The following is a 27349-nucleotide window of genomic DNA, read 5'->3' as shown; positions in this document are numbered from 1 at the left end:
TATAACCAGAATGGGCAACACCAGATTGTCCCCTCAGTGACTTACTGTGGGGCACATTGATGCATACTTAAAGCTCTAGAATCCTAAGTTTCATTCAGAAACAAACAAACAAACAAGTTTCTAGACCTCAGGAGGGTAGAGATAAGATTTAGATTTAAAATTGGACAGACATGGTAAAGGATTGGAAATTAGGAAGCACACTTCGCATATTATGATAGATGTATGCCTGTGAAGTGCTATTTTATGAGTTGCACTAAGTTTTAGAGTAACAGGTCCAGAAGAAAAATACACGATGGGAAAAGTACACGATGGCTGTGATGAAGCAGTGCCAGAGTTGTGGAAGTTTTGTATGGAAGCATTATTAACAACGTGTGCCATTGAAATAAGCACATTATAGCTGTGGCCCTCTCTCATTTGTGGGGGTCTTCATTACTAAGCAAGTATATGGCAACAGGGCGAAGAGTTGGGAAAGTGGCCTCTTTTTTTCACATGTTCACTTCCCCTGCCCCCTCTTTCCCTGCACAGGGGTCTTTTCCTGTACCTTCTTACCCCACAGCCCATGTATTTCCCCTTGCCCCGTTCCTGTCGATAGGTTAATTGCCCAGGGTCAGGGTTATTGACAGCCTGATTAGTGCCCCTGTCAGCTCTGTACCAGGCTAATCTAGGCGGCCACAGCCCGGAAACACCAGCGCATTGATTTTTTGGGGGATTCCCAGCGACCCCCGCGCTGACACATTGATCCGGCTCCCGGGAGCGAACTCTCTGTCAGCGCTTTGCTGCAGGCCTGCCTTCCTGTCCCAGCCGCATGCACTCCGTGCCAAACTCAGGCTGGGAAGCTATATATAAAAAAAAGAGGCGCCAGGTTTTGTTGTCGCTATACTTGCTGGGGTTAAAAATGCCCAATTTGTGATCCCTTGCTTGAACCGCTAGGCCCACAAGTGGCAACAGTAGAGGGACCTGACTCCCCACTTCACAGTTTGAGGCAAAGTATTGAAATGCCCACCCCTCCTCCTTCTGCACTGTGTCTCAGAGTGCCTAACATAGAATCAGAGAATCATAGAGTTGGAAAGGGACCCTGAGGGTCAACTAGTCCAACCCCCGGCATGGCAGGAATCTTTTGCCCAATGTGGGGCTCAAACCCATGACCCTGAGATCTCATGCTCTACTGACTGAGCTATCCCAGGACTAGGACATCCCAGAGCTTCCTTCACCTCTTCCCTAAGCAAAGGCCCAAGAGGTTTTGGTGCCTGAGGCCGAACTCTAAACAGTGCCCCCACAGAAGTGAATAATACAGCCAACAACTGTTGACAATGGAGGCTCTCTGTCCCTGCAAATTCATTTTACTTATTTATCAGATTTATACCCCGCCTTTCCTCCAAGAAGCTCACAGTGGCATACATGGTACTCTCCCACCCCATTTGATCCAGACAGCATCCTTGTGAGGTAGGCTAGGCTGAGAGACTGTGACTGGCTCCAGGTCACCCCCAGTGAGTTTCATGGCCCAGCAGGGATTTGAACCATGGTCTCCCAGGTTCCCAGTACAACACTCTTGGCCCTGGTGGGGTTTCTGCTCTTTCATTCTCCCACCTGCGCTGCATATGCCCTGCTTGCTACAGCTTACACCCTTTCCAACCTCTGCCAAGGCCCTCCTTACCTCCTTCCTTCCATCTTGGGGGATGCAAATGCAAAAGAGGATAGGGGTCTTGCACCTTGAACAGTGGTGTGGAAGATGGGAATCAACACCCTAAGCCCTGCTGTTCCTAGGCCTGTGCATCGAGCGACCACAGGGGAAGGGAGCTGAAAAAGTACCATTGTGGCCGACCCTCCGGATCAGCTCTTGGCAAGGCCAGTTCATCTTCTCCACCTAACTACGGCGTCTGCAGCTCCTTCTAGGGCTGCAGGAAAAGAGTCGAGCCATCGTGATGCTGGACGTTCCCAGTCCACACACCAGGAGGTAGGCGTAGCACCCCCAAACCCCAAATCTGCAACCCCAGAAAGGCACAGAGAGGAAGCTCATGCTAAGAACTCAGCGAGCAGGAATAAGAAATGCAACAAGCGGAGCTCCTTCCCAAAGGGAAACAGCGAGCAGAAGATGCCGGGATCCCCCCCCCCCCGCTTTTTCCGCACACGCTTCCTCTAGCTTTCAAGTGCTTTCGTGCCAGACTGGGGTTCCCCCCCCTTTCCCCTCCCCAACTGCCCCCTGCCATCACTTACACAAATATTGACGCTAATGGTGTGTAGCGGGATGTAGAACATCCCAGCCTTCTAATTGTTGTGACTGGGGATCGGCAGGCCGATTAAACGCCATTGATTTTCTCATACTAACCGCATTGATTTTTAAATTTCCTATTGATTCCTGCCCTAAATCTCTTTAAGCAAAGACTTCACTCCGCAGATGACATCGGCTGATTAGCAGGAACAACTGTGGGTACGCTGCGTAGCCAGGGGTGGGGGGTGCGAGGGGCAGGGGGGAGTTTTATGTCAATTCTGGAGGGTACGAAGAACCAGGACACCTGGATTCCGGCACTTGGAATGGGGAGTGGGCTTCAGTGGGCCGTAGCAGGAATGCCACAAGCTACGAGCCAGGACTCTGGAAGAGGTGTGTAGGGTCCTAAGAGGACAGTTGTGGTCGGACACTTTGGGTGTGGCCTTATGAGATGGGTTGGGTGTTTGCAAGTGAGCTCTTGCAAATGCAAGGCGGTTTTTTTGGTGGTCCCTGTTATGACAACAGTGCTTATTCCTCTACAAAGGAATTCTTTGCTATGAGCCCTGTTTAAAAAAAATGCTCAGAGGAAAATGTTTCATCTGAATTGACCATCCGTGTGTATTTTTGAAGAAAGATCCATAGCGTTGCATTTCTGCTTATTCTTCTCAAGTACCGATTCCGAAAAATTAATGTGGATCTTTAGCTTCCCCCTGTTTCTCCACAAGGAAGGATAAACGCAACTTTGGAAGAGGCCCGTTTGTGGATTGCAGAATTTGTGTGCCTCTCTGCTGCAGTAGCTCACTATGAGTGCGCCTTCCTTTCTATGTTCTGTGTAATGAAGGGCATTGGGGAATCTTAGGATCCAGCAAAGTTTTATAGGAGTATCCTGCTTTCTGACGTCTGCAGGTCCGTTATTTTAGGTACGGAGAGTCTGGATTTTTCTATCCTGGTGCGCATATAGTTTGGCAAAGGGTACTGTTGGCACAGGTGCTAAATGGTGCTGGGACCAGAGGTTTGTGATACTCGCAGATAAAAAAAATGGGAAGACCCAGCTGTGGTCGGCATAGAGCTAACCGGGGCCTTTTCTCTGCCTTGCCGTTTTGCAACGCTATGATCCTACACCCTTTGCATTTCCGTAGGATGGAAGCAACTCCACTCTGAGGCGTTTGGGGAGAGGTGCATACTATCTCTCGATATGTGGCCCCCTTGCCAGAAAGGTTGGCCACCTCTGTCTGAGGTATACCTACAAAGTTAAGTTGCTTTAGTAACAGGCCCTGTCATGGCCGACCCCACCATTAAGCACCATTGTGCAGGATTGGTTCTGTGGGAGAAGAGTGTGAGGCATCCAGGAATGAAGCTGTCAGAGAAGGAGGCCACAAATGCACACCACCTTGGTACCAATTTAAACAGCCATGACTTCCCCTCCCCCCACAAATCCTGGGAACTGTAGCTTGTCACAGGTGCCGAGGGTTGTTAGGAAACACCCTATTCCCCTCACAGAGCTACAATTCCCAGAGCGGTTTAACAATTAATCCCTCTTCAGGAGGAAATCTGGGAATTGTAGTTCTGTGAGGGGAACGGCTCTCAGCACAAATGACAACTCCCAGAATTCTTTGGGGGAAGCCATTGCTGTTTACAGTAGTGTCTTAGTGGGGTGAAAGTGCGGCCTGAGTTTTATTGAAGCTCAACTCCATGTGAACAGTGCCTGTGTTTAAATCTAGGCCCGATTTAGTCACACTTGAAATGGGGGAGCGGGGGCTGGTTTTCTGAGGCATGAGGTCTGGGGGGGGGGGCGTTTCAAAGCTGTTGAGAAACCTTCTACCTCAGGAATGCACCTTCCCTTCTCACAGTCTCTTTCCTGAAGTCACTTCTCCCCACTTCTGGGCAACAACCATGGAAGTAAGCTCAGGAGAGAGAAAAGTGTCTGTGGCGAGATGCTATGAGGAGATATGTGGCAGATTGGGGGCGGGTAAGGATTCAGCTCCCCTCGTCCACATATCGCTTTGCTCTAGAAAATGGCTGCACCCCTGCTTTATACATGATTGGGACAGACCACTGTTTAAACCATTTTTGTCTTGAGTCATTTGAGCCTGGTGGAGAGTGGTCTGAGTTTAAAAAAAAAAAAAGCACCAAGGAAAACCCCCAAACCATAACACAGAGCTAAGGTGAGGCAGACTAGGAAGAGACCACACAGTCTCGTAAGACGCAGGCTCTGTTCTGTGGGGGAAAGAAGGTGGCACCTTTAATGTTTTGCCTAGCTTAAAAACAGATTACATATATATTTGTTCCCAGATGGTTAAAGGTTGCTGGAGAGAACCACTGTTTTCTCTGGTTATGGAGATTCGCTTTTCCTGTGCTATTAGCATATCCGATCAAACAGGTTGTGCAGGTTTTTGGAAAACCTTTCAAAGTCTGTTTGACGGGAGATGACAGTGAGGCAAAATAAATGTGAGTGTGTGTGTCCGACTGAGGGAAAGATACTTTTTAATAACGCTTTTAAAAACGTCTGCTTCCAGTGGGCCCTACTGAGAATTCAATGAAATCTCATTTCTTTGTGTGCAAGTTGTGCAGTATTTGTGCATACATTGCTGTTCCTTTGATATGTGCCCGTGAGAGTGGTGTTGTCATCCCAGGCCTTTTCTGACACTCTCTTCTCTCCTCAGGTTCTGGACTGGACTGGAGTGAATGTACTACAGCTGCCACTTCTGCCTGAAAGGTCAGTAGCTCTGCAAAGTTTGTTTCTGGGGCGTGTGAGCAGGGGGGGGGGGAGGCTATTGACTCCCCACCCATAAAGAAAAATCAACGAGAAAAAGTCACTAAAAACCACGTTTGGAACTCTCTCATTGTATTAGTGACAGATGCAGCGGCAGAACTACGTGTTCCATGCACAGGCCTTTATCAAAAGATGGCTGCTTTTCTTGGGCAAAAGCAGCACTGGGGAGGGGGTGGTTTCGAGCAGAGAAGCAGCTGAGTGTGCCTTGTGTGCCGAATCCTTTCTCGGCTGCTACTTCTCCACTCCAAATTGCTCCGCTCCAAGCCAGCCCTGTGCACCTCCGGTGCCAAAAACGTGCATGCTCTCTGCAGGGGCTGAGGGTGTGTGTGTGATTTGGAGCCACAGGCAGGGAAGGGATTAAGCACACCCCTGCCACTTCTCTGCTCAAAAATTGCCATCCAAACAGTTAGTTGTCAGACTCTTGTTACCCACGTATGCATGCAGTGTGAAGCTACGCTGTAAATATCACTAATGCAGGGTAGAATACGGAAGGAAAAGCACGTATGGCCAACGTAGGCTTTTCTTCAAGGTATGCACCAATTTAAGCGTAAGCTGGTTCCAGGGTCTTTCTTTCTTCCTTGGGAACTGTACTGTGAGGGGAACTAGGAAATTCCAAGGAAGAACTGCCAACCCCATCACCATGTCACAATTCCCAGGATTCTGTGGGAGTAGCCATAACAAAGGGACTTTTTCAAAACCAAAATTTGTAGTGTAGATACACCGGACATTTTATGTATGGAAATATCACTGGAGTGTGAATGAAGGATGCCATCCTACTGAAATAAACACAGAGGCACGTGCTCCAACTTTCTGAGGCTAACCCTGACCCCAAAAGCCTAACTGGATGATCAGCGATTGGATTTCCTGACATAATTTTCTTCTTCTAAGAGCAGCCACTTGGGGGTCTTGATTCAGTGTAGAACTACAGGAGTATGGCCCTTTAACCCTTTCTCCTTGCACTTCTACCCAGATTCAAATTGCATTCCTGCCCCTGCCCCTACCCCTATCCCAAGAGTAGCTATTAGCCATGTAGGAGGTATAATATAGGTACTTTCCTGCCCCCCCCCCCGCAGCTAATAGCAGTAGGTGTGTGCATGAGGTTTTCATTGGTGAAATCAGCACCTGGCATGCAGAGGGTTAATTCCCTTTCCGCTGTTCTGCAGCCCCAACTGACTTTTCCCACAGCTGCTACTTACCTGGAAAGGAAAAAGGTGCTGAGAGATGCATTAATGCCACTCCAATATCATGTCTAGTTGGGGTCTAAACTATTAGCAAGATAAGCAGACAGAGGTATTTTGCTTTTAGGATAGGGATAGCTTCAGCACCCAGATTTCTAAATTTTCTGAGGGAAATTAATGCTTTGATTTTAGGGCACACAGCTAGGAAACCAAAACAACCAAAATATGTATGGGTGGGCAAGCCTTGACTAAGTGCCTTGTGGGTAGACTCTGTCCTTGCTGCTCACCGACTGTTCGTGTGACCCTTAGAGGAATCCCACTGTCTCTTTTTTGATTCCATCTCACTTTCTGGGCAAGCTGATGGGCAGGGATGGTTCATGGGCATCACTGTGAGTTCTGGCTGAAGATGGGGACATGCTTAATGACATCTGGCAGTCTTGCCTGCATTCTTCCAAGGGATCTTAACCTGTGTCCTGTGTCAGGAGCAAAGCATATTGTAGGTGGCAGGACCGTTATATTATTTTAAGCACATACAATGAAGTCTGGAGAAGGCTTGGCTATTTGATTGGCCAGGCATGTGAAATTTTGATGCTGTCGGTATCTATCCATGGGTGCCTTGGCTGGCACTGGAGAAGTTGCTATGTCTGTAAAATGGGAATTATAATACTTAACCTTGCAGGGTTATGAACTCGGGAAGATGAAAGAGCTAAAGGGGTAGGGTCCAAATATATGCATGCAGGAGATGGACCTCACACACAGGTAGTGTTTTACTTGCTGTTTTTGCTGACAATGGGAGAAGCCTCTTTTAAAAAAGTGAACAGTGGCTTGATATTTCACTGGTGAGAGCTGCTGCAGTGCTGGCATTTCCCCTCTTCCTGAACATACCTGCCCCTTCTTCGCTTGCTGGCCAGAAACTGTAAGGAACATAAGTGCCAAATACATCATCATACAAAAAAAATACTGCTATGTTTGATTCTGTGACATGGGATTTTATTCATACATTTTCACTATTGCCTGCTGCTAATAGTTCAAGTTAGAGGAGCAGGGATCAAGAACAGAACTTTGTACAATCAGGCCAAATGTCTACATTTTCTACAAAGTGGCAAGGAAAATGGATTTGGCCTCTGTTTTCTTCTAATCCAGGGCTGGAGGGACTAGGTGAAACATACCTATGAATGTGATTCTGGTGTGCATGTTGTCTTTTCTTCTTAACAAGGCCCACTGAATCCACAATACTGTACTTTGAAATAAGTGACAGTCTCCGATTACTTATTTTTCAGGGTGGGTTGAAATTGGCTTTATTGTTTCGTTGAACATTTTTTTAATGTGTAAAGCATCAAACTGTACAATTTCTGATGATGTTAAAAGGCACAGGTTACTGCAGTGGAATTTCGGTGGAAAAATTCAGGATGACACCTTTCCCCAAAAGTCATAAAGGATCACTCTAAAAAAACCAAGCTGATCCCATTGCCCATGTGTGGGATAAAGCAAAGTTGAACATGGAGGCCCGGCCCCCTATTGATGAAGGCTTACCCCAAATATTTTCTCTTCTGTGTCTGACGTGAGAAAACTCCTCTGTATATTTACTAGTTTCCCACTACAGCAATCTTTTTGCAAATATCACATCCACTTTCCTACCTTCCCTTTTTTAGGAACTGGGGAATGAGGGTAAAACGCTTTGCAGGTATCTCCCTATCCCGTAAAAGAAGATAGAGTGGAAGACAGCCAAAGAATGATGCCCCCCCATTCATTGACGATATCCCAGTGAGAGTTCCGCAGCAACAAAGAAATCCCATCTTCCATTCTTTTTGTTCCTTTTATTTCCTCTTTTAATTGTATGTTACTTCTGTAGGAGGAGAACTATTTCTGATTAAATCTCAATCTCTCTTTCTCTCTCTTTAAATTATCACCTCCTCCAAACCTCTTTCTAGATTTCCCCACTATTGCCTCCAAATTAGCAAATTGCATTTTAAAAAGATAAAATGAACCAACCAAATCTTAATAAGATTTGGAATGAAAAACTGGAAAAGAGTGTTCATTCCAGATTTCTTGGTAATTTTTCAGAGGGTCCATTAATTGCTCTATTAGATCACTTATTGAATTTTTCTTCCAAATCTTTATTTCTTTTGTATTGAGCTTGTAAGCCACGGCATCATAGTCCTTTAGATCCTTCCATTTCTTTGAAGGTAGGCCCAGGTTGTAGTGAGGATGCTAAGTTGTACAGGAGGAAAGGCTGAAATTGCACATCTTTTTACAATAAACATTTAAATGGTAAACAAATATGATACGGTAGGGGTATAAAGAGATTTCTTGTTTCCCAGTTTTTAATTCTAAATGAAGACAGGAAGTATCTTAATACATGCAAAAGACATACTGTATCTAACTCTAGAACTGCAAAGTAACATCTTGTACATTGCAGGATAGCAATAATGTTTTCTAAATAATATTTAATAGGGAATGGCTTCTCTCTCTCTCTCTCTCTCTCTCTCTCTCTCTCTCTCTCTCTTATTTCAATTAACCTTTTGTACACGTAATCTGCATGGTTGAAGTGACCAAAGAGTGTGTATGCATGTTTAGTGATGATTCTTATCCATCTAAGTTGTTGGTGCTACTTGCTCTGGATTAATCAGTTCACAGAAAAAGGATATACAAGTTTAACCAATCCAGCAAGAAGTATCCATACATAATGCAGGTTCATCTTCTGGATCAGGATCTGTTTACGCTGCAAAATTGCTACATGAGCAGATCTTTTGTTTGGATGCCAGCACCCAGCTATACATACAGTTCCAGATATTGGATTGGGAATCATGCATGCAGTGCCCAGCGCTTTATTGCTGATTGGATCCGCATTAGCACTGTGTGGTGTGGATAGGATATTCATTCCCATCCATCTTGTGTGATGCAGATGGAAACGCAGAATGCCCACCCCTTACTTGGAGTCTGCACGTAGCTATTACCTGCATGCTAATTAATTGCGTGCCATTATATTTGAAGTTTGAATGCACAAATAACAATGTAAAAGCTGGATTATTTAAGAAAAAGCAAACAGGTGTATGCACACATCTATATGATCTGTCTACAGAGAGAAATTAAGGCCAACATCCATAGAACGGCACAACTGGATCCTCTTACCCAAGGAAGTTTGGCATGCTAGAAAGAAGTCATTTTTGAAACTAAATAGTTTGTAATATGACACGGAGGAGAAAATTTTGCTGTTTCAAGAAATAAATACTGTAGTCCAGAATCCAAGCAGGGACCCACCCACAAGCCATTGAGCTCAACTCTTCGGATGCTGGCTTATAGGGATAAAACCTTCCTCTGTTTACTCATTATTCCATGCACTTTTCTGTTCCACGTCTCCTTGTTTAAACCTCTTACTCCAAGCATCAGTTCTGTTGTAGAAAGGTGGAAACAATGGAAACAATAAATAAACAAAACAATAAATACTTTTGCCAGCAATTAAATTTGAGATTAGCGATGTATTTAGGATGAATATTTTTTATTTCCACCCCACCCAATTCCCATTGGTTTAGAGTAGTTACAATATAAAAATAAATCACATTGAAACAATCCTTCTAATGCCCAGTAGAGTAGATACTGGTGCAGAAAGGGTGGAGACTGGAAATGGCATATCCATGCTGCACATTTTAAAAGAGCAGTGTGTTTCTTTTAGTTTGTTTGGGATGAAATAGAAGAGGGGGCAATACCTCATTGGACCAGCAGTTATAAGGGCATTTTCGCAGGTGCTGCTAAGAACTTCCTTTCATCTACAAAGCAATACTTTTAAGCGTTGTTAAATGCAGATTAGAACGTGGAAAGGAGTAATTTTCAAGGTAGCCTGTTCAGGATTTACATTTGGTGGGCAATTCCAATGCAGGCTGAAACAGCTCTCCTGGAAACGAACCAAGTCCTCCTGTTAGGTGACTGCCTTGTTTCTTTGGATGGGTGGATTTGTGATTAACTCAGCTCCTCTTTCCTACGGTGGTTTATTATTAGCATCTACAGACCTTCCTTTTCCCTTTGAAGGCTGAAATGGGGTGCACATGTACCCTCTTCCCAGCTTCACTCCAGAAAGAGAATTTCTTCAGGTGAGATCAAACACTATCCAAAAACAGCCATCATCCCCAGTTTGGCTTTTGTTATTATTTTGGAAAATGTCTACTATAATAGTCTTGGTTGGTTGGTTGGTTCGTTTGTGTGTGTGTGTATGTGTGTATGTGTACATTCCATCTTCTGTGACCTAGAGACAGGGAGAAAAGGAGAGAGAGAGAGAGAGAGAACATATTAACACCCCCACTTTAAGGCTAGCGGCAGTTAATTTCTGACCTCAGCACTGTGGTACTGAATCAAATAATTGCACTCTTTCTATCCCACCAACTCTTATTTTTTCCTCTTCTTTCTCTCTCTCCCCCCTCTCTCTCCTTCCCTCTCTGCCCCATGCATATTCATCTATTTGCCCCTCCATCAATCTGATATCTATCTATATTACACCATATATACCCCTCTCCTCTCTCCTTCTGCCTCTCACTAATATATTTCCATCCCATTCTCTGTCCATCCCTTTCTCCGTCTCTCTCTCCCCCTCCCTTTCATATATTGTCTGTCTGTCTATCTTCCACTCCGCGCTCTCTCCCCACACATTTCTATCTTTGCATCCATCCTCTATCTACTTTCTCTCCATGTTTCCAGGGCTGTTGGAATAAAAAAAAAGGGGGGGAATCAAATGATACATGAAAAGAGAGTTCAATGGGACACAGATAATGGTATCTGCTGTTGATCTCCTTTTGGACCACTTGTTTGAAATGCAGTTGAACAGGACTTGCAAGATCATAATAGAGTAATAAGGGATATGTGCATGGAGGTGGGGAGAAGAATCCAACTGCACCCAGAGAGTAAATGGGAAAAAAGAAATATCCTGCGATATTGGGGCAGGACTCAAGTTTTGGGGTTTGGCTGGCTCTAGCTGTGACTCACAGCTCATCCACACAACAGTTTCTCCAAGGGCTGATTTGATGCAGAAACACCAAACTGGAAGTATGGCGGATGGGGTTCAGTGAGGGTTAGTAGTAGCAGGAGAAAGAGGTACCAACTAGCCTGAAGCATCCCTCCACTCCAGAGGGTTGAAGTCACTTCGGAAAAGCGGTCCTCTAGTTAGACAGGTCTGGCAGGGCTTTCCCCCCAGCCTTGTTGCAAAATCCTACCAAACCCCTTTGGAGCATGGCAGCAGGGTGGGTGCAGGAGAAATTTGTGTGTCGATGACAGGCGACGAAGCCTTTAGCGATCCATGTTGGTGAACTCCCTTTTGAAACTATTGTCTGTCTCAAATCTTGCCACCCTGCCAGTTCCGAGGAAGCAGCGCTGGCTGGGGTTGAGACCCCAACTGCAGCTTACACAGACCTGACACCGTTGGGGGAAGGCAGTTGGGGGAAAATAAGGAAACCAACATCGTCTAGAGAAGCAACATCTGAATGCATGTGCATTTTAAAAAAAATGTGCCAATTCCTTCAATGGGTGATAAAGCCTGGGTGGGGAGAGAAGCACGGTGTGATCCTGAGCCAGGAACCAAAGTGATCACAGAAGAGGTCGCTTTCTCACACACGTCCCTCCCCAAAGCCTTATAGAGAGAGACTAGGGGATGAACAGACAGGTGCCTCTGCTTTCCCCCTTGAAGGAAAGTAAAAGAAAGTGAGTCTCCTGGAGAGAAGTCAAAGAGTTATTACAGAAACTCTCTTGGCCTCATTATATATCCCATGGGCTATTTTGGGGGGGTGGGGAAGGTCACCCCTTTATTATTACAGTGCCTAGTAGTAATTATCTGTGTAAATCTCTCTTCTTCTAATAATAAACCTGGAAGGGGCTGTGAGCGCTGAGTGCCTGGTTTGGGGCCACACACACACACACACACATTAATTTAAGTAAGGGGATGGAGGAGCCTTATGAAGCTGATTAAGGGGTTTATTTTTAGCCCTGGAAAAAGAGGGATAGTGGAAGTGTCAGGTGTAGGGTGTGTGTTAATTTTTTTTTTTTTAGAAAGAAGGCAAGCGAAGGAAGATTATTTGCTTGAGGGGGGGTGTCAATAATTCATCCATACTCTCTTTCCCCTCCCCCCCTTTCAACACCCACACTAAGCTTGTACCTAAGGAATAATTGCTTTTGTCTGGGTGGACTGTATTTGTGCAAAGAGTGAAGAAGGAAGGGGGGGGGAGATGTTGGTAGCGGAGCCCCCCGCGGGGGGGATTGCGAGGGACGGCAAGTCGCTGGCTCGGATGTCATTTGTCAAAGCGGGGTGGTTGGAAGGAGAGAGGGGAGGTAGAAGCAAGGGGGGGGGGAGATAACGGGGAAGACAATAAAGTGGGAATCGTAGGCTGTGTGTGTGTGTGTGTGTGTGATGGAAAAGGGGGGCGAGGTGAAGTGGGGGGGAGAGAAAGATTCGGACGGAGCTAAGGGACCCCCGTTGATCTAGTGAAAAGGGGCAACACACACACACAGGCACTGTCGGGGGGGCACGCAGTGTTTTACACACACACACACACACACACACACTTGCACGCACTCGCACCCCCTTTTCCTTTTCTGCAAAAGCCTTAAAACGATGCACACTGTCCGGCTGTAGTGCCCAAACCTCACACGTCCTTGCAGCACGGACAAACACACACGCACTTGCCCGTGCACACACCCATGCACGCACGTGTGTAAGTGCAGAAAGCGGAGCCGTGTGTGTCGAGGGGGGGGGGAGAGAGAGAGAGAGAGAAGAGAGAGATTTCCACTCCCCCCCCCACCCTGGGTTGATTGTCATCCTCGGTCGATCGTCACCTGTCCAGCGTGTGTGTGTATGTGTCCCCCCCCCACTTCGCCCGCCCGCCACCCCTTTCTCTCCACTCACCCACCCACCCTTTTATATATATATTTATATTTTTTTCCCTCCGTGGGGTTATGCGGAGTGTCACTCACAGGTCCCCGACATGTTCATCCCACTGCCGGTCCCCTTGGTCTTCCAAAGATCCGCCGGCCCGGAGAACGGATGGCGCCTCAAGTCGCCGCTCGCCCTGCGCTCTGCAAACGGTAAGAAGAAGGGGGTGTAGGGGGCGGAAAGAGAAAGAAAGCAGCCGGCAAGTCAGCAAGGAACATAATGGGGAAAAGGAAGGGAAAGGGGGAAAGAAAAAGACGAGAGAGAGAGAGAATGAGAGAGATGCCACCAACTCTTGCAGGCGAGAAGAGAGAGAGAGAGAAAGAGGGGGAAAGGAGGGGAGAAAAAGGGGAAAGAGGGAGAGGAAGAAAGCGGAGATGGGCGAGCGGGGTTTTTATTCATGCGGTATTGATCCGGAGTGTCACTGCTCCGTATCGAACCTCCGGCGCCGGCATCCTGCGGTCGATAGACGGAGGGGGTGGGGGTCGGTGGGGGTGGGTGGTAAGCAGGGAAAAGAAGCCAAAGGCAGCCGCCGAAACCAACAGCACGCAGACGCCGGTGGAAAAAGACTGGGCAAAAAAGAGAAAAAAGAAAGGGGGAGAAAAAGAAAAGAAAAGAGGGATCCCCCCACACTTTCACTTTTGCTGGCTGGGGGGGGGGGACCGGTGAAGCCTTTGCTCCCACCCCAACCATCAAGTTATTTTTATTATATTGCTATTATTTCCCTATGAGGTTCTTCCTCTGTTCGGTATATGGGAAACACCAAGTAAGGTTTAGGGCTAGGCAGGTGGTGGGCTGGTGGGGGAGGATTTTTCTAGCCCAGAGAGAATTAGGGGGTGGGGGTGGGCAGAAAGCACCTGTGAGATCCAGTCTGGGAAGGTGCCCCCAAATAACCCCACCTGCCTCTTCTCCAATGCCAGCCAGTTCTGTCAAATTGTTCGCAGCCTCCCATAAGTACCCCTTTTCATCAATTGTCCCCCAAGAATATCCTGTTCGAGTTTCAGGTGCAACCCCGGTAAATGGTTACTCTAGTGCAATCATGCCGAACACCCCACCAATATTTTCTGGTTTTATGCTTCAGATCCTCCCTCCAAATCTTCCCACATCTAGTCAAATGCTTCTAACAATAAGCTCCTGTTGAAGTTTGACTAGTTCCCCCCACCCCATGCCTGCTTATGCCCACCCTCCTCCACCCACCAATTCTGCGAGTTAAATTCTGGAATTGTGAATAGTTCAGATTCTCTGTCTTCCTTGAGATGGGGTGCTTCAGATGGGAAATGAAACAGGACCGTTGCCTTGTGTTTAAGGGGGATTTATGTCCCCCCTAACACCCCACAGCATTTGGGGTCTGTTTTGTGGCTCACTGCTCCCCTCTTCCGATTTTAGACATTTCCTCTGTATTCTAGTTACTGTTTGTTGTCAGCGTAAGATGTATAGCTCCTCTGGCCCCCCTGTGTCAAGCTATTTCATTCTGCTATGCTCCCCCCCATCTACACACCTCACTATTATGTCTGGGCGCATCTTAAAAATAGACTTTTGGATTGCACCTCTCGACCATTAGACTATGGACGGTGAACTCAAATGATAAGTGGGGATGTGTTCCTTTGAAGTGGTGGGCCTTCAGAACAGGGGAGAGGGGGGGTGCATGGTGGTCTAGTAGTTAGAGAAGGGAGGTAGGGGAGGGCTGTCTCCAGAGCTGGGGCTCCCAAGGTCTATGAAGGGCTTTTCTAGGTGACCTTGGGGAAAAATTCTCTTCTGCCTCCTAAAATTATGAGGCAGTGGATTATATGGAATGTTCTGGGTAAGAATCTGGGTAAGAACTGGGACGGCAGTGATATTTTTGGGGTGGGATGTGGATGCTTATTAATGAACAAATTAGCAATAACCGCTGACTGGTAGATCTCCTTCTTCCCCTTCCCCTCCCGCTCCCCACCTCATGGGAGAGAACCCAGGCGTCCTGATGACTGATTTCCCCTACTCTAACCAACTATACTCTGGGAGAGCTTCCTTTCCTTGGTAGACCTGACAGCTGGAGATTTAGGAGTATCAGGGATAGAGAAGGATCAGGGCATGAAGAGAAATGTGGGCATTGGTGCATCAGTGGGTAGGGAGAGAAGCAACCCCTGAGAAAGGGTAAAGGCAAGAACGGGGCGACCCAAAGGGAGGGGGGGAACGACAGGAGGCAGTTTTATAATCTGTTCCTGACACGTTCTATGGCTGGCGGGTGGGTGGTGGGGGTTCAGAGAAGTGGCTTTGCAGAGCTGGCCCTGCATGCACACCCCTCCCCCCCTGCTCTGCTGCAGCCAGCGCGGTGTGGAAATTGTATTGGTGTCAAGCCCAGTCCGTGCTAATGAACCCGGAGATCTGGGAAGCGAAGCTTGTTCAGAGGCAGAAATCGATTTTCCAGCCTGTAGTAACTGCCCCCACCTCCACCCTCTCATGCTCCTTCCTTCCCTCTCTTTCTCTCTCTCTCTCTCTCTCTGGTCAGAGAAGTCAGTGTGTTTGGTGTGTGTCCATCCTTCCATCCTTGGCGCCTTCCCCATCTAGGTCTGGATGTGGGGTGTCGTGGGATGGCACAAAGCCAGCCAAAGTTCTTTTCGTGGTGGGTGTGGAACCTGGATGGCTGTGCACGAGGGGGAAATGCGCATTGTGGACCTTGTCTTGGCATGTTACATTTGTGTTGTGCACTGGCAAAATAATCATAAAATAAAACTCCATGGGGCAGCCATCAAGGTTTTAGGTACTAAGATCAATTCGGGGGAACTTAACATTATTGGAAATCAGTTTTCCTTTTCTTTTCTGGGCCTGATAATATATACTTGGTCAGCTGAGTGGGAGGCAGAGGCCCAGATGGTTGGACAAGCGTCCCGTGGCTGTAGGATAGTTACACCATGCCCTCCTGCATGCAATGTGTGAATGTGTTTTTTTGCAGGAGTGTTTGCCACTGGTATCTCTACACAAGGTTGTGCCTCCTTAGTGTCTTGTGGTCTGTTTACAGTGACACGTACATCCAGTTCATGTTTTTGCCTGTGATTTAGGCTGTGATCTAGGCTGCTTTTGCATTTTTAGAATTACCTTGCTCCATGTCAAATAAAAAAACCCATGGTAGATAGAACATGCATTTCAAATTGTGATGTCTCTATTCAAAAAAATAATACATTTTGAAAAAGATTTTTTATAAAGGTTTAGGAACATGCCTTTTTAGTGTGTTGCTTCTAGTTTTTAATGTTGTCTTTGGAAACTTTAAAGATCCATGTAGGTAATACCTTCATTTCACCAGTTTTGGTGATAGCACAAGGTTGCAAGCTTTTGAGCTAGTCAGAGCTGTTCTTCAGACAGTAGGCACCAGTCTTTGTAATATTAAGTGCCAGAAAGATGAGAAAGAATTTGGCAGTGATGAAGGTTGCTATGGTTTTATTTAAACTCCCCAGATGTGATATCCAGTGTTTGTCATACACAGAGTAGACCCAGTGAAATCAGTGGACTTAAGTATATTAGACGAGTCTTTCTGGATCAGACCAAAGACCCAAATAAACCATTACCCTGTTCGCATGGTAGCCAGCCAGATGCCTATGGGAAGCCTGCAAGCCCAACAGCACTTTTTTCAACTATGCTCCCCAGCAACTGGTATTCAGAGGCATACCACTTCTGATTCTGGTTGTAGTACACAGCCACCGTGACTAGTAGCCATTGATAGCCTTATTCTCCATGAATTCATCTAAACTTTTTTTAAAAGCCATGCAAGTTGGCTGTTACACTAGGAAACTCCATCGTTGAACCATGTGAATAAATGTGAAGAAATATTTCCTTTTGTCTGTCCTGAATGCCAAGCCCAATCATTTCAATCATTTCTGCTTTGACTATGACTTGGATATCACCCAGCGCAGGATGGCAGAATTCGGAAAGGCACTGTAACTCAATAGGCAAGCCACCCCCAAGCTGACCCTGAGCCTCCACAGTGTATTTCGGATTCCGTTTCAGACTTGAGCATCCATTCCTATTGATGGCTTTTGGGATTTGTTTCAAACCCATGGAGAACTTCAGCTTTGAATCTTTCATTTGGCTAAACTTTGATTCGGGCTACATTGCTTTGGTAGCTGGGAGCTCGTTTAGTTTGCTTTGTGGGCTGATTAAAATCAAAGCAGGCACCTGTCAAAAAATCTGAGCACAAGTTATATACTGAATTCCCATATACCCAGTTGACACTGGCAAGTAATACATTTGCTAATAGCAAACTAGGCCCTCAATGAGTGTGGATTTCAAGGACAAAGTTTCTGAAAGGAAGGAAAAATTCCATGAATGTGCATTATTTTGGACTGAAATTTATTATTTTATAATATAGCACACCATAAAGTGCTATGCAGTCTCTACTTTACTGCCTAAGTACTTTAGAGATTGCTCTTATTTCCATTTCATATATTGAGAACCTAAACACCAAAGCGGATGGACAATAGCTTGTTTAGGATGTGCCGATAGCAGTCGATGCATGTAGCCATTTTCATTGTAAGGAGTGCATTGTGAAACCACCAAACATTTGACTTTTTTTGACGTGGTGAGAGGCCTTGTATGAATGCTCTGATATGTATCCGTTCAAACCAGATATATAGCTATTTGTTTGACCAGAAGCTGGTCAGCTGAGTAGACCAGGCATAGGCAAACTCCGGCCCTCCAGATGTTTGGGACTACAATTCCCATCATCCCGGAGCACTGGTCCTGTTAGCTAGGGATGATAGGAATTGTAGTCCCAAACATCTGGAGGGCCGGAGTTTGCCTATGCCTGGAGTAGACCATTCACATCACAGGAATTTCATGGCATCTTCCTCATGGTGATTTTGACATGCCATTTTGCCCAAGAAGTCTGTGGTTGAGGTGAGTGCAAAACTCAGGTCAGCTATACCCACAGTTTGGTTCTCGTGGACATTGTATGTTTGCAAGTGCTTTATTTTTACCCATGCACAACTGATGGTAATAGCTTATGGTACATGCCTTTATGATGTGTGTATGGATGTCTGCTGCCAGATAACTGGGTTAAAAGAGAAAGGATAGGCAAACAGACGGAGGAGTCACTAACGTCTGTGCTCAGGGGGTGCAACTGCTTAAACTTGTCAAAAAAAGGCATGGCTATATACGATACCTAAATCTCCTTCTTCCTCTGCGTGGGCAGATCTTTCCCTCTAGGCTTGGTAGCTTTGCTTAGAAGCCCTTGCAAATGGTCCTCTCTTAGAAGTGGGATATTTGGTGAGATGGGACAGTCAAACTGATGTGGTATGGTGGGGATTCTGTGTGGGGTTATGTATGCAGGCAAGTGATGGCCATGGCACTGGGCTTGATAGTGTCTTCGCACTCCTATGGTATCCGGGGCTGAATCGCCATGTCATTTCCAACACCTCTCGATCCAGTTGTGCTCAGATCCTGGGCGGAGTAGCTTCTTCTTACGGCATGGGCAGACAGGGATGTGCCCCTTGCTGGGTTGTGCCCTAGCTGATCCCAGACAATATGGACTCATAAGGAGCCTGGGCAAGGGGGATGGGAGATGATTAGTGCATGTGGGGGTATTTCTATACAGTGGCTGCAGGAGGGCCGGCTTGTCTTTGCAAAGCTCCGGTCCTCTTCCCCCCTCCCCCCCGCCTCCCTTTGCTGCCTCCTCCCCTCCTTTCTCCTCTCTTCGCCTCTGCTTTTTCCCTTAAATAATAATCATAAAAAGGTCAGCGGCAGGAGAGCTGCACACCCTGATTGGCCGAGCTCTGGGCCCTTTGTTCCAGCCGAGCCTCCGGGCACAGCCACGCGCCAGGGTCAGCAGGATTGGGGGGGGGGAGGAGGACAGGCCTCCCAAGGGACTGGCCATTGGTGATGGGAGGGGGGGTCAGTGCTGAGGCTCATGTGTGTGTGTCTGTGTGTATGAAGGGGGGGGGGAGAGATGAGGGCAGGGTGAAAAACCTTCTCTTGCAGAGACAGCTTTTCCACCCTCCCCGACCCCTTAGCCTCTGCCTGCCTCTTTTCCTCTCTTCCTCTTGCTGTCTCTGTCCACCTTCCTCCATCCATATCTCTTTTTGTCTTTTCCTCCTGGAGAAGATCTCTGCGTGAGGTGGGTGCACCTTGAAGTCGCCCACACATATATGTGTCGACCTGGTGTCACTAAAAATTGTGCCGGCTTTGGGATGTAGGCCAGTGTTGCAGAGGGTGCACCTGTTTCCCCCACTTCTACAATCCCCATGCACACCTTACACAGTTTTCACAACCCATTGGTAATATCCTGCCCTCCTGGCCTGTGTAAAGTGCCCTACTCATCTCTAACACCTCCACACTATGTCTCCCATTTCATCTGCCTTCCTTATTGTACAAGCCTTTCCACTCTCCTTGTCCCCAGATCTTTCCCTTGTTCTTTTTTGCCCGAACGTGCAACCCTGCCAGCTGCATCAGTTTCTCATCTCTTGAGTTCTTTCCTCTTCATTCCAAATATTTTGGCTTTCACGCTTTTCTCTCCCCTTACCCTGGAATTGTTTCAGCTTGTTTCCCCTCACTCCTGTGCTGCTACAAATAAAGGTTTCTGGAGACCCTTATATTTAAGGGGCGACACCTATTTCAGAACAGATGCAGCACCACAGAAAACACCCACACCTAGCCCCAAAGTGTGCCAGGTTATTGACATTTTGCGTGGAAGCTGCCAAGTTGACTGAGCAAGCGAGAGACAACAATGCAGTGGCTGCAAGTTGCTTCAGGGTGATGGCTCACCCAGGAAATCACCAGGAGCAGATATTTGCCTGCACCAATACTTTCTCCTACTTTGAATCTTCCCTACTACCTTGTGCCTTGCTGACAGCATACCTTTCCCAGAGTCAGGAACCCTCTCTGATCTCCGCATCTGCTTGCATTTCCCATCCTGCTACCTCTTCCAATTTTCTGCAGTCCTCCTTTCTGTTCAGCCTGGTGGGTCTCCTTCACCAGTTCTTGCAATTTTCACGTTCCCAAACTCTCCCTGTAGCCCCCTTTTTCTGTTCTTTTTCTCTCTTCAGCCCTGTCACAGGCTGGACACAGGGGATGTTAATTCTGATAGCTAAGGTAAAATGGCTGCTGTACTGATGTGAACAACAGTGGGCATGAGAGCTGTCACTAGGCTGGTGTGTGTACTAGTGGCAGTGAGAGCAGCATATGGATAAGCACATTGAGCAGCTACTGGGTTAGCCAGCTTGAGACTGATACCCATACCCTGGTTTTAGACAAACTCGTGGTTGGTTTGTTTTTCAACCAGCGTATTCTGCAACATGTCGTTGATGCAATAACAGTGCATTAGTGGTGGATTTACAAAGGACCATCCACACACTGTTCCTCTTTATTGAGTGTTCTGTGATACTTCCTCAATGCTGCTGCATTGCTACTACCTGGAGGGGCTATAGTGCACAAAAGTGGGACAACCCCCACCCCAAACCTTAGAAAATTTGTGCTATAAAAAGTTATAGGATTTTAGTGGTATATTACAGCAGGACATGCACTGATTGGAAACGAAGCAGTAAGGCCATCACAAAACTCTTGCAGGTGCAAACAGTATTGAAATCATGTGTAACTGCCCTGATACCATCATGTGCCCAAATGGTGTCCTGAGGGGCCTTTTGTCTCTTAGATTCACTCCACTCCCTGAGATGTATTATAGGGGATAAAAATAGTGGCCCGTCTTATAAGTGTGTTTTGAGAAAAAGTTGCAAAACTGTACCCAAATGCAGTGCTTTCCTTTCCTCCATAGCAGTGAATGGCTGCTTGTATAGTCTATCCTATAGAACTTGATGCAAATGTGTCTTAATGGTGGGATTCATGTAGATGCATATTGCCTGAATCATTTACAAATTGCTGACATGTGAGATGAATTTTGTGGACTTCCATGAAGCTCATAGCATGCTGTGGGGGTGACTTGATTCACACAGTGAATCTGTGCATACATCCAATAGATTTTCTAAAACAAGAAAGGATCTAACTATGCTCTAGACTAGAGCAAAGGTGGGCAGAAATTAGTTCAGGATCTTCTGGTAGATCTTTTGGTGATTTGCAGTATATTAGCAAGAGTTTCTGACTCCCAGTTGTTTTAAGAATAGCAATAACTAAAAAGCTTCCCACCTCCTTACCCTAATTACGTTGCTCAAACAAAAACGAGAGGTGGGTGGGTGGGTGTGACCAGCAGTGGGTTTTCATGTGAGTGGACTTATCAGATTGGTTCAGGTACTGACTGCAAATTCCTGGACTGAGCATATGCTCAGAGACACGCTGCTCCTCAGTTCTTACTGTATGTCTGCCTACCTGAGCTTCAGTTTTACACCAGGCTCTAGTTGGTGAACTTCAGGTAAAAAGCAAGCAAGCAAGTCTGAGGTCTGCCTACTCCAGCTCTGGAGGAAATGGAAGGAATATGTGACTGCATGACCACAGATTGCATGGGATTCTGTGAGTACAAAAACACATACAATCCTTTGTATAGATTCTTTCAGAACACGTGTAGCATGTGTGGGATATCTCCTTGAGCATTGTGGAAGGGTGGCTGTGCACTGTAGGCTGAGTCTCTTGGGTTGAATATGTGCACGAATGGCTATTGGACAGCCGGTTGCTGATGCCACTTGCTGCTGGAAAACCATATTGAATGTACAAGGTGCTCTGGTGGAACAGTTGCAGAACAACTGTTGGATTATTGCATGGCTACACGTGCTGGTCTTTATGGTAGAGTTGGTCATGTGTGTGTGAATCGTTGTGGGGTGACTGCATTCAAGTTTTTGGAAATACACGGTTTTTATTTAATGTGCCTCCAGATTACCTTATTGATGTGGCTAGCGAGTGTTTGCATTCTCACAGTGTTGGAACCTTTTTTTGCTCCAAACCATCCTCCACAAACTTACCCCATCCTGTTATGTCAGAGTGAAGTCCATTGTGTATGAACAGCAGAACATTTTAGCAGCCTTGAGACGATGAAGTTCAAGATCTGCTGTGCCTGTGAGTGCCAGCATATGCAGAAACATGTAGGCTTTAATTGAAGTGGGCAACTGAAGGAATAGTTGTTGCACAGATGGAACCAGCCAGAACAGAAGAAGGCAGATGGATTTTCTCAGAAATCGGTGGTTTGCAACTCAAAGGGAGAAATTTGCAACACAATTCCTGCTGTGGGTTTGCACATCACCACCGAGAGTAGGAACAAGTATGGACTGCTTAGCAGAATAGAAATCCTGCAGCAAATAGTTAAAGGGTTTTCTGTTTTGATTTCAAGTCAGGGACAGTATGGTCCAGTAGATAACATTGTGATTGTTTATTTACTAGGAAGTCATTATGACAGGTGGCATGTGTGTTTGTGTGGAGAGAGGACTTGCATATTGCAAGGACTCATGGGGGGATAGTAGTGCTTCTCTTTGTAATGTGTACACACTATGGGTTCCCTGTTGTTGAAGGCCAGGCCACTCAGAAGCAAGGGGATAGGGCTTTTTTGCCCTCAACACAGAACTGTCCCCAGGTACAGTACTTTATTATCCCCTATGGGAGTGAATGGCAGCTGTTCATGTGTGCTGGAGAAAGCAAGGAGTTGAATCAAGGCATAATAACTGGGATAGGGGCTAATTCTGCTCCCTGCTGTTGGGAGGGAGCCAAGCTTGCCTCCATAGGCATACCTCCATCCTGGGTTAGTTAGATCACTTTTGTTTTTGGCTCCTTCTGCCATTGGCTCTGGCTCCACCCACCACCAGCATGTGGGCCCCAACAGATTACCCCTGAAGGAATGTGGCCCTTGAGAGAAAAAAAGGTTGATTTCCCCTTCTTTTGATCATCAACTGGCTTTTATATCTGCATGCTTCTCTTCCTCCAGGGGACACATGGTGGAGGAAAGGTGTGCATGGTCCCTCTTTGCACATCTTTTGTCTCCACTCTCACATCATGCGCAAATGCCTCTTTTGCTTGAGCATCTGTGCACTGTGAGCCATAGCAGCTTGTCTCATGAGTGGCGCTGTGAACGTGGAATAGATGAAGATTGCCTTTACTCGTTAAAAGTCACGCATAAATGATGAGTGAATATAATTTCTATAATATCAAGTTGTCCTATATCGCAGCGTTGTGACCAAATGGGAATGGAGCACTTTGGGGAATTCAGGTAGTAAGGCATGTAGTAGTAGTGTAAATGGTGCACTTAGTCTAATGGGTCGCTCTGCAGGTGGGCAAAAAGGAACAGCTTTTATGTTCCAGAACCCCTGTTCTTCTTCATATACACTTTCTGCCCAATCCTATGCAGAGCCAAATCCCACTTAGCAGAGTGGAACTGTACTCTCAAATAAGCATGCGTAGGGTTGCTGCCTTTGGGTGGAACTCCATGTTACGAAGGCAAAGGGGCAAAGGATGTTTGCAGGAGAAAATCCACGCATGGGGGCTGCTCAGCACTTCTTGCGCCTGTTGATTCTCTTCTGCAGAGATCTCCTGCTGCTTCCATCCTTTTCCATCCCTTCATCCCTTCCCAGTTGGCCTCTGGGAGCCTGGAGGGAAAATCGACTCATTTGCAGAGGGGGAAATCAACAAGTAGAGGAAAAACAACAAAGTAAAGTAGACGCACCCCCTTCTTTACCCACTGATTCTCCTTATAAGTGTGTTCCCTGCATTTGTATTACTTCAGCAAATTTAGTTTTGGTACTGTGTGTTTTGCCTTCAGGTGAAACCACACCTATGTTGGTACTATTCTTCTGACACATCCCAACCCTGTTGTAACCACTTACAGGGACATGTAAAGGAGGGAAGTTAGGGAAGAAAGCTGCAGTGGAGGATGTTAAGACTTTGTACCTTGCCCATTAGATGGAAACAGCAAGGATTTATTGCATCAGTTGTTTAAAACATTTATATCTTGGCCCTTTCCATTACTATCAGAACCTCAATGCAGCTTCCCAAAATCAAAACACTCTGCCAATATAATCTGATAAAAGCCACAACTAAAATAGAGAGCATCGTCATTTGTCAAAAAGTCCAGGCAAAGAAAATTGTTTTTAATTCCTGGTAAAAGGCAGAAGAAAGGATGGTAAATAAATGTTTCTGAGGGAGGCATTCCACAGTCTGGAAGCCATCACAGAGAAGGCCCCGCTCCAGATCACCACTTGCCTGCCTGGAGCAGGGCTTTCAAAGACCACCTTATGGGCAGAAGACAGGGATGTGTGTGTAGAAAGTGGGAAACTGGGAGGCAAATGCTCAAAATGTGGCTAGAGATTTGCTTGAGGGCTAGAAAGTTCTGCAGACGGTTTGTGAGGTTGACAGGTTTTATGGCCAAATCATTGAAGCAAAGGGTCTCATTCACAGACGCAACTTCTCTGCCCCCCATGGCAACGGTTCTGTTTTTCCTGAAGTGTGGTTACCATTGATGCCTAATGACTAGCTGTGTAGGTGTGAAACAAGATTGCTGCAGTGATGAGCAAGATCAAGGGTGGGGGATGGAAGGGAGGAAGGGGAAATTCCACAGCAAAAATGGTGCATATAAATATCTACAGGACCCTTGCAAGCCAGGTTTCCCCACCTGCCAATGCTTTGGACTACAACTCCTGATCCATACTATCTAGAGGGCACCAGGTTGTTGAAGTCTGTTCTGTAGTATCAAATATTAGAATACCTTTGTTTGAAATTTGTTCGCTTTGTGAATCTGGTTTAATTTCAGCAACGTCCAAGTAAAACGTACCTAGTATTGCAGGCTCATGCTAGGTTGGGGAACCTTTGGTCCTGCTCTTTAAGCATGGTTGATGGCCAGGGACTATGAAAGCCCAACTGGTATTGTGAGGGACTCAAGTTCCCAACTCCATGGTGCAACAAATCAGGTGGTTCTTCTGGAGGTAGTTAATTTTTTACTCAGGGCGGGCGAATTATCACAGGCGTGGCTGTAACTCACTCTACAGGTCAAGGAAAGGGGAGTGCAGAAATAGTAAGAGTGCTGTGATGGATATACAATTGGCTTTGTTAGTTCCAGGTCTAAAGCCTTCTCAGCCATGAACCATACTGGGTGACCTTGGGCTCATCATCAGCTCTGTTGGCACGTCACAATAAACCAAGCATTCTCATGCACAGGAAGAAAACACTGTCCTCTTCACTACTCACCTGTTTCTGCTGCTGCCACACTGCTAGGTGCTAAGCCATGGTTTGGCACAGCATTACACCAGAGCCTGGGCTCATGGTTTGCTTCCTCTAAACAAACTCTGAGCAGTAAGCAAAAAACAAACTTTGGTTGCAGCTCATGGTTCCTTTGCAAACCACCCTGTGCTCCTTGGAGGATGGACAGGAAAGCAATGTAATATATAGAAAGGATAGAACATGCGTAGGCAAACTAAGGCCCGGGGGGCAGATCCGGCCCAATCGCCTTCTCATTCCGGTCTGCGGACGGTCCGGGAATCGGTGTGTTTTTACATGAGTGGAATGTGTCCTTTTATTTAAAATGCATCTCTGGGTTATTTGTGGGGACTGCCTGGCGTTCTTACCTGAGTAGAATGTGTGCTTTTATTTAATATTCATCTCTGGGTTATTTATGGGGCATAGGAATTCATTCTTTCCCCCCAAAAAATATAGTCCGGCCCCCCACAAGGTCTGAGGGACAGTGGACCGGCCTCCTGCTGATCCCTGGGATAGAATATTGGTAGAGTGTCACTGGAAAGTTCAGGCTGAAAAGGTCTTAGTGAAGAAAGGGTAAACTTAAGCCACAGCTCTTTGGATGTAAGGCCTGGAAGTTTGAAATGCTGGATTTGAACATTTTTGTGTCTAAAAAACATGTTCAGTGGTTTATTTTTGTTTATTTTTTGAATAGGGGAATATATTTTGAATTAAGGCGTGGAAGCTGAAGGTCAACCACACTGGCTCTATCTTGTAGCATTCTTGAGTCATGCAAGAGTGTATGTGGGCATCAGCTATGGAAGGTGTGTGTAGGGCTATGCCCTCCAGCTCTACTCTCACCAGAGTCTTCATGCATTTTTCTGAATACGCTTAGAATCGTTCTTGTGAGGATTGTGATTTGGGAACCCTGCATGCAGAGGATTCCTGATTGCCAGAAGGTTTCTTCATGTATTCAGCCAAACATGCAACTAATCCCATGGTGGGTGGGTGGGTATGTAGTAAGTGGGGATGGGGATAGAGACAGGGAAGACTAGTCCAGTTGCTTTTACAGTTGTCTGCTGCAAATGAACCTGGTGCTGGTCTGCCAAAGCCACACCACCCTTGCAGTACTGAGGGCAGGGCTAGTGCCCAGGACCTCCATAGTTTATTCCCACAGTGTCCTTTGAACAGGCTGAAGAGGGCTACTGACTCACTCTTTTGTGTTGGCAAAGGGGGTCAGATGGAAAGCTTCAGGGGGTCAGATTAAGTTCCTGGCCCACCAGTTGTCTACCCCTAGTTTAGAACTTTGGAATCTGACACTTTGGGAAGTTTTGTGGTTAAGAATCTTGGAGCTGGACCGTTTTCATGCTGGTATGTTGGGAGTGGTGGGTGGGAGGGCCACTGCGAAGAACTGTGGCGTTTTGAAATGCTCCCTTACAGACATTAATGGTAAATCATTGGCTTATCTGCTGTAATTTGGGAACGGTTTATGACTCAGAAACAATGAAGAAATACTTAAAAAAACAAAACCCAACAGGCTGTTAAAATCTCTGTTTTTAGTAGCTCAGATGTAGGTTTTTGCTTCTGTAGGGAGGAGATGTGAGGGGTGATGTGGATCATTAAGAGGCTGCCATCACACAGGTGGCTTTGCTTGGTCGACACTAGGGGCGGGGGTCTAGGCAACCCCCCAACCCCAAAATCAATCCTACCCATGCCTGTTCTAGACTACAGCATGTTATTTAAACACACACCCCATACTCAGTTATTGTGTGAAGCTTTAATCCTCTTTACATTACACAATGAGGTTAGATCATGTGGGTTCCTAGCTGCTGTATTAAGAGGGGGACAAAATAAAGGATCCAGGTATGAAATGGAAAGAATGAAAGAAAGAAGAAAGAAAGAAAGAAAGAAAGAAAGAAAGAAAGAAAGAGCAGATAAGCGATTGATCAAGCTGAGGTTTAGAGAGTGATCACATTTACTCACGCTCTTTCCTGCTCTCTCTCTCTCCCCTCATCATCATTTAATGAGGTCGGAAGTGGAGCTGCTTAATGAAGTTTAACAGGGTTTTAATTACTGGCAACTCAGAGCCTGCTCTACTAGGACAGGGCCTGGCCGCCAGCAGGAGTGATGGGGGTGCTGCTTCCTTGCCAGCCTCAGAAAAAAAGGCTGGATCTTGGGCAGCCGGCAGCAGGGGGGGAGGTGGAAGCACTGGGGGAGCCCCA

General features: G+C 46.4%; 1 protein-coding gene across 8 annotated transcripts in view; it reads left to right on the top strand.

Annotated features, from left to right (window-relative positions):
- The window catches only part of POU2F2 (POU class 2 homeobox 2), a 102612-nt gene that overhangs the window by 23922 nt on the left and 51341 nt on the right, over positions 1-27349 (top strand). Inside the window, exons 1-3 of one of the 8 annotated variants that reach the window (XM_081018809.1) lie at positions 3163-3443; positions 4870-4922; positions 13111-13219. In XM_081018809.1, the coding sequence (XP_080874935.1) occupies positions 13120-13219 (100 nt within the window). In that variant the 5' untranslated portion in view covers positions 3163-3443; positions 4870-4922; positions 13111-13119. Of the gene's footprint in view, positions 1-2563; positions 2600-3162; positions 3444-3539; positions 3601-4020; positions 4176-4869; positions 4923-13110; positions 13220-27349 lie in introns of those variants that run through there. The other 7 variants (XM_081018810.1, XM_081018807.1, XM_081018808.1 and 4 more) reach the window with 7 other exon arrangements.

This window comes from Podarcis pityusensis, assembly GCF_964106645.2.
Source record: "Podarcis pityusensis genome assembly, chromosome: 8".
NCBI lineage: Eukaryota > Metazoa > Chordata > Lepidosauria > Squamata > Lacertidae > Podarcis > Podarcis pityusensis.
The sequence above is the reverse complement of the archived record's forward strand: the minus strand, read 5'-3'. Positions and strand labels throughout refer to the sequence as shown.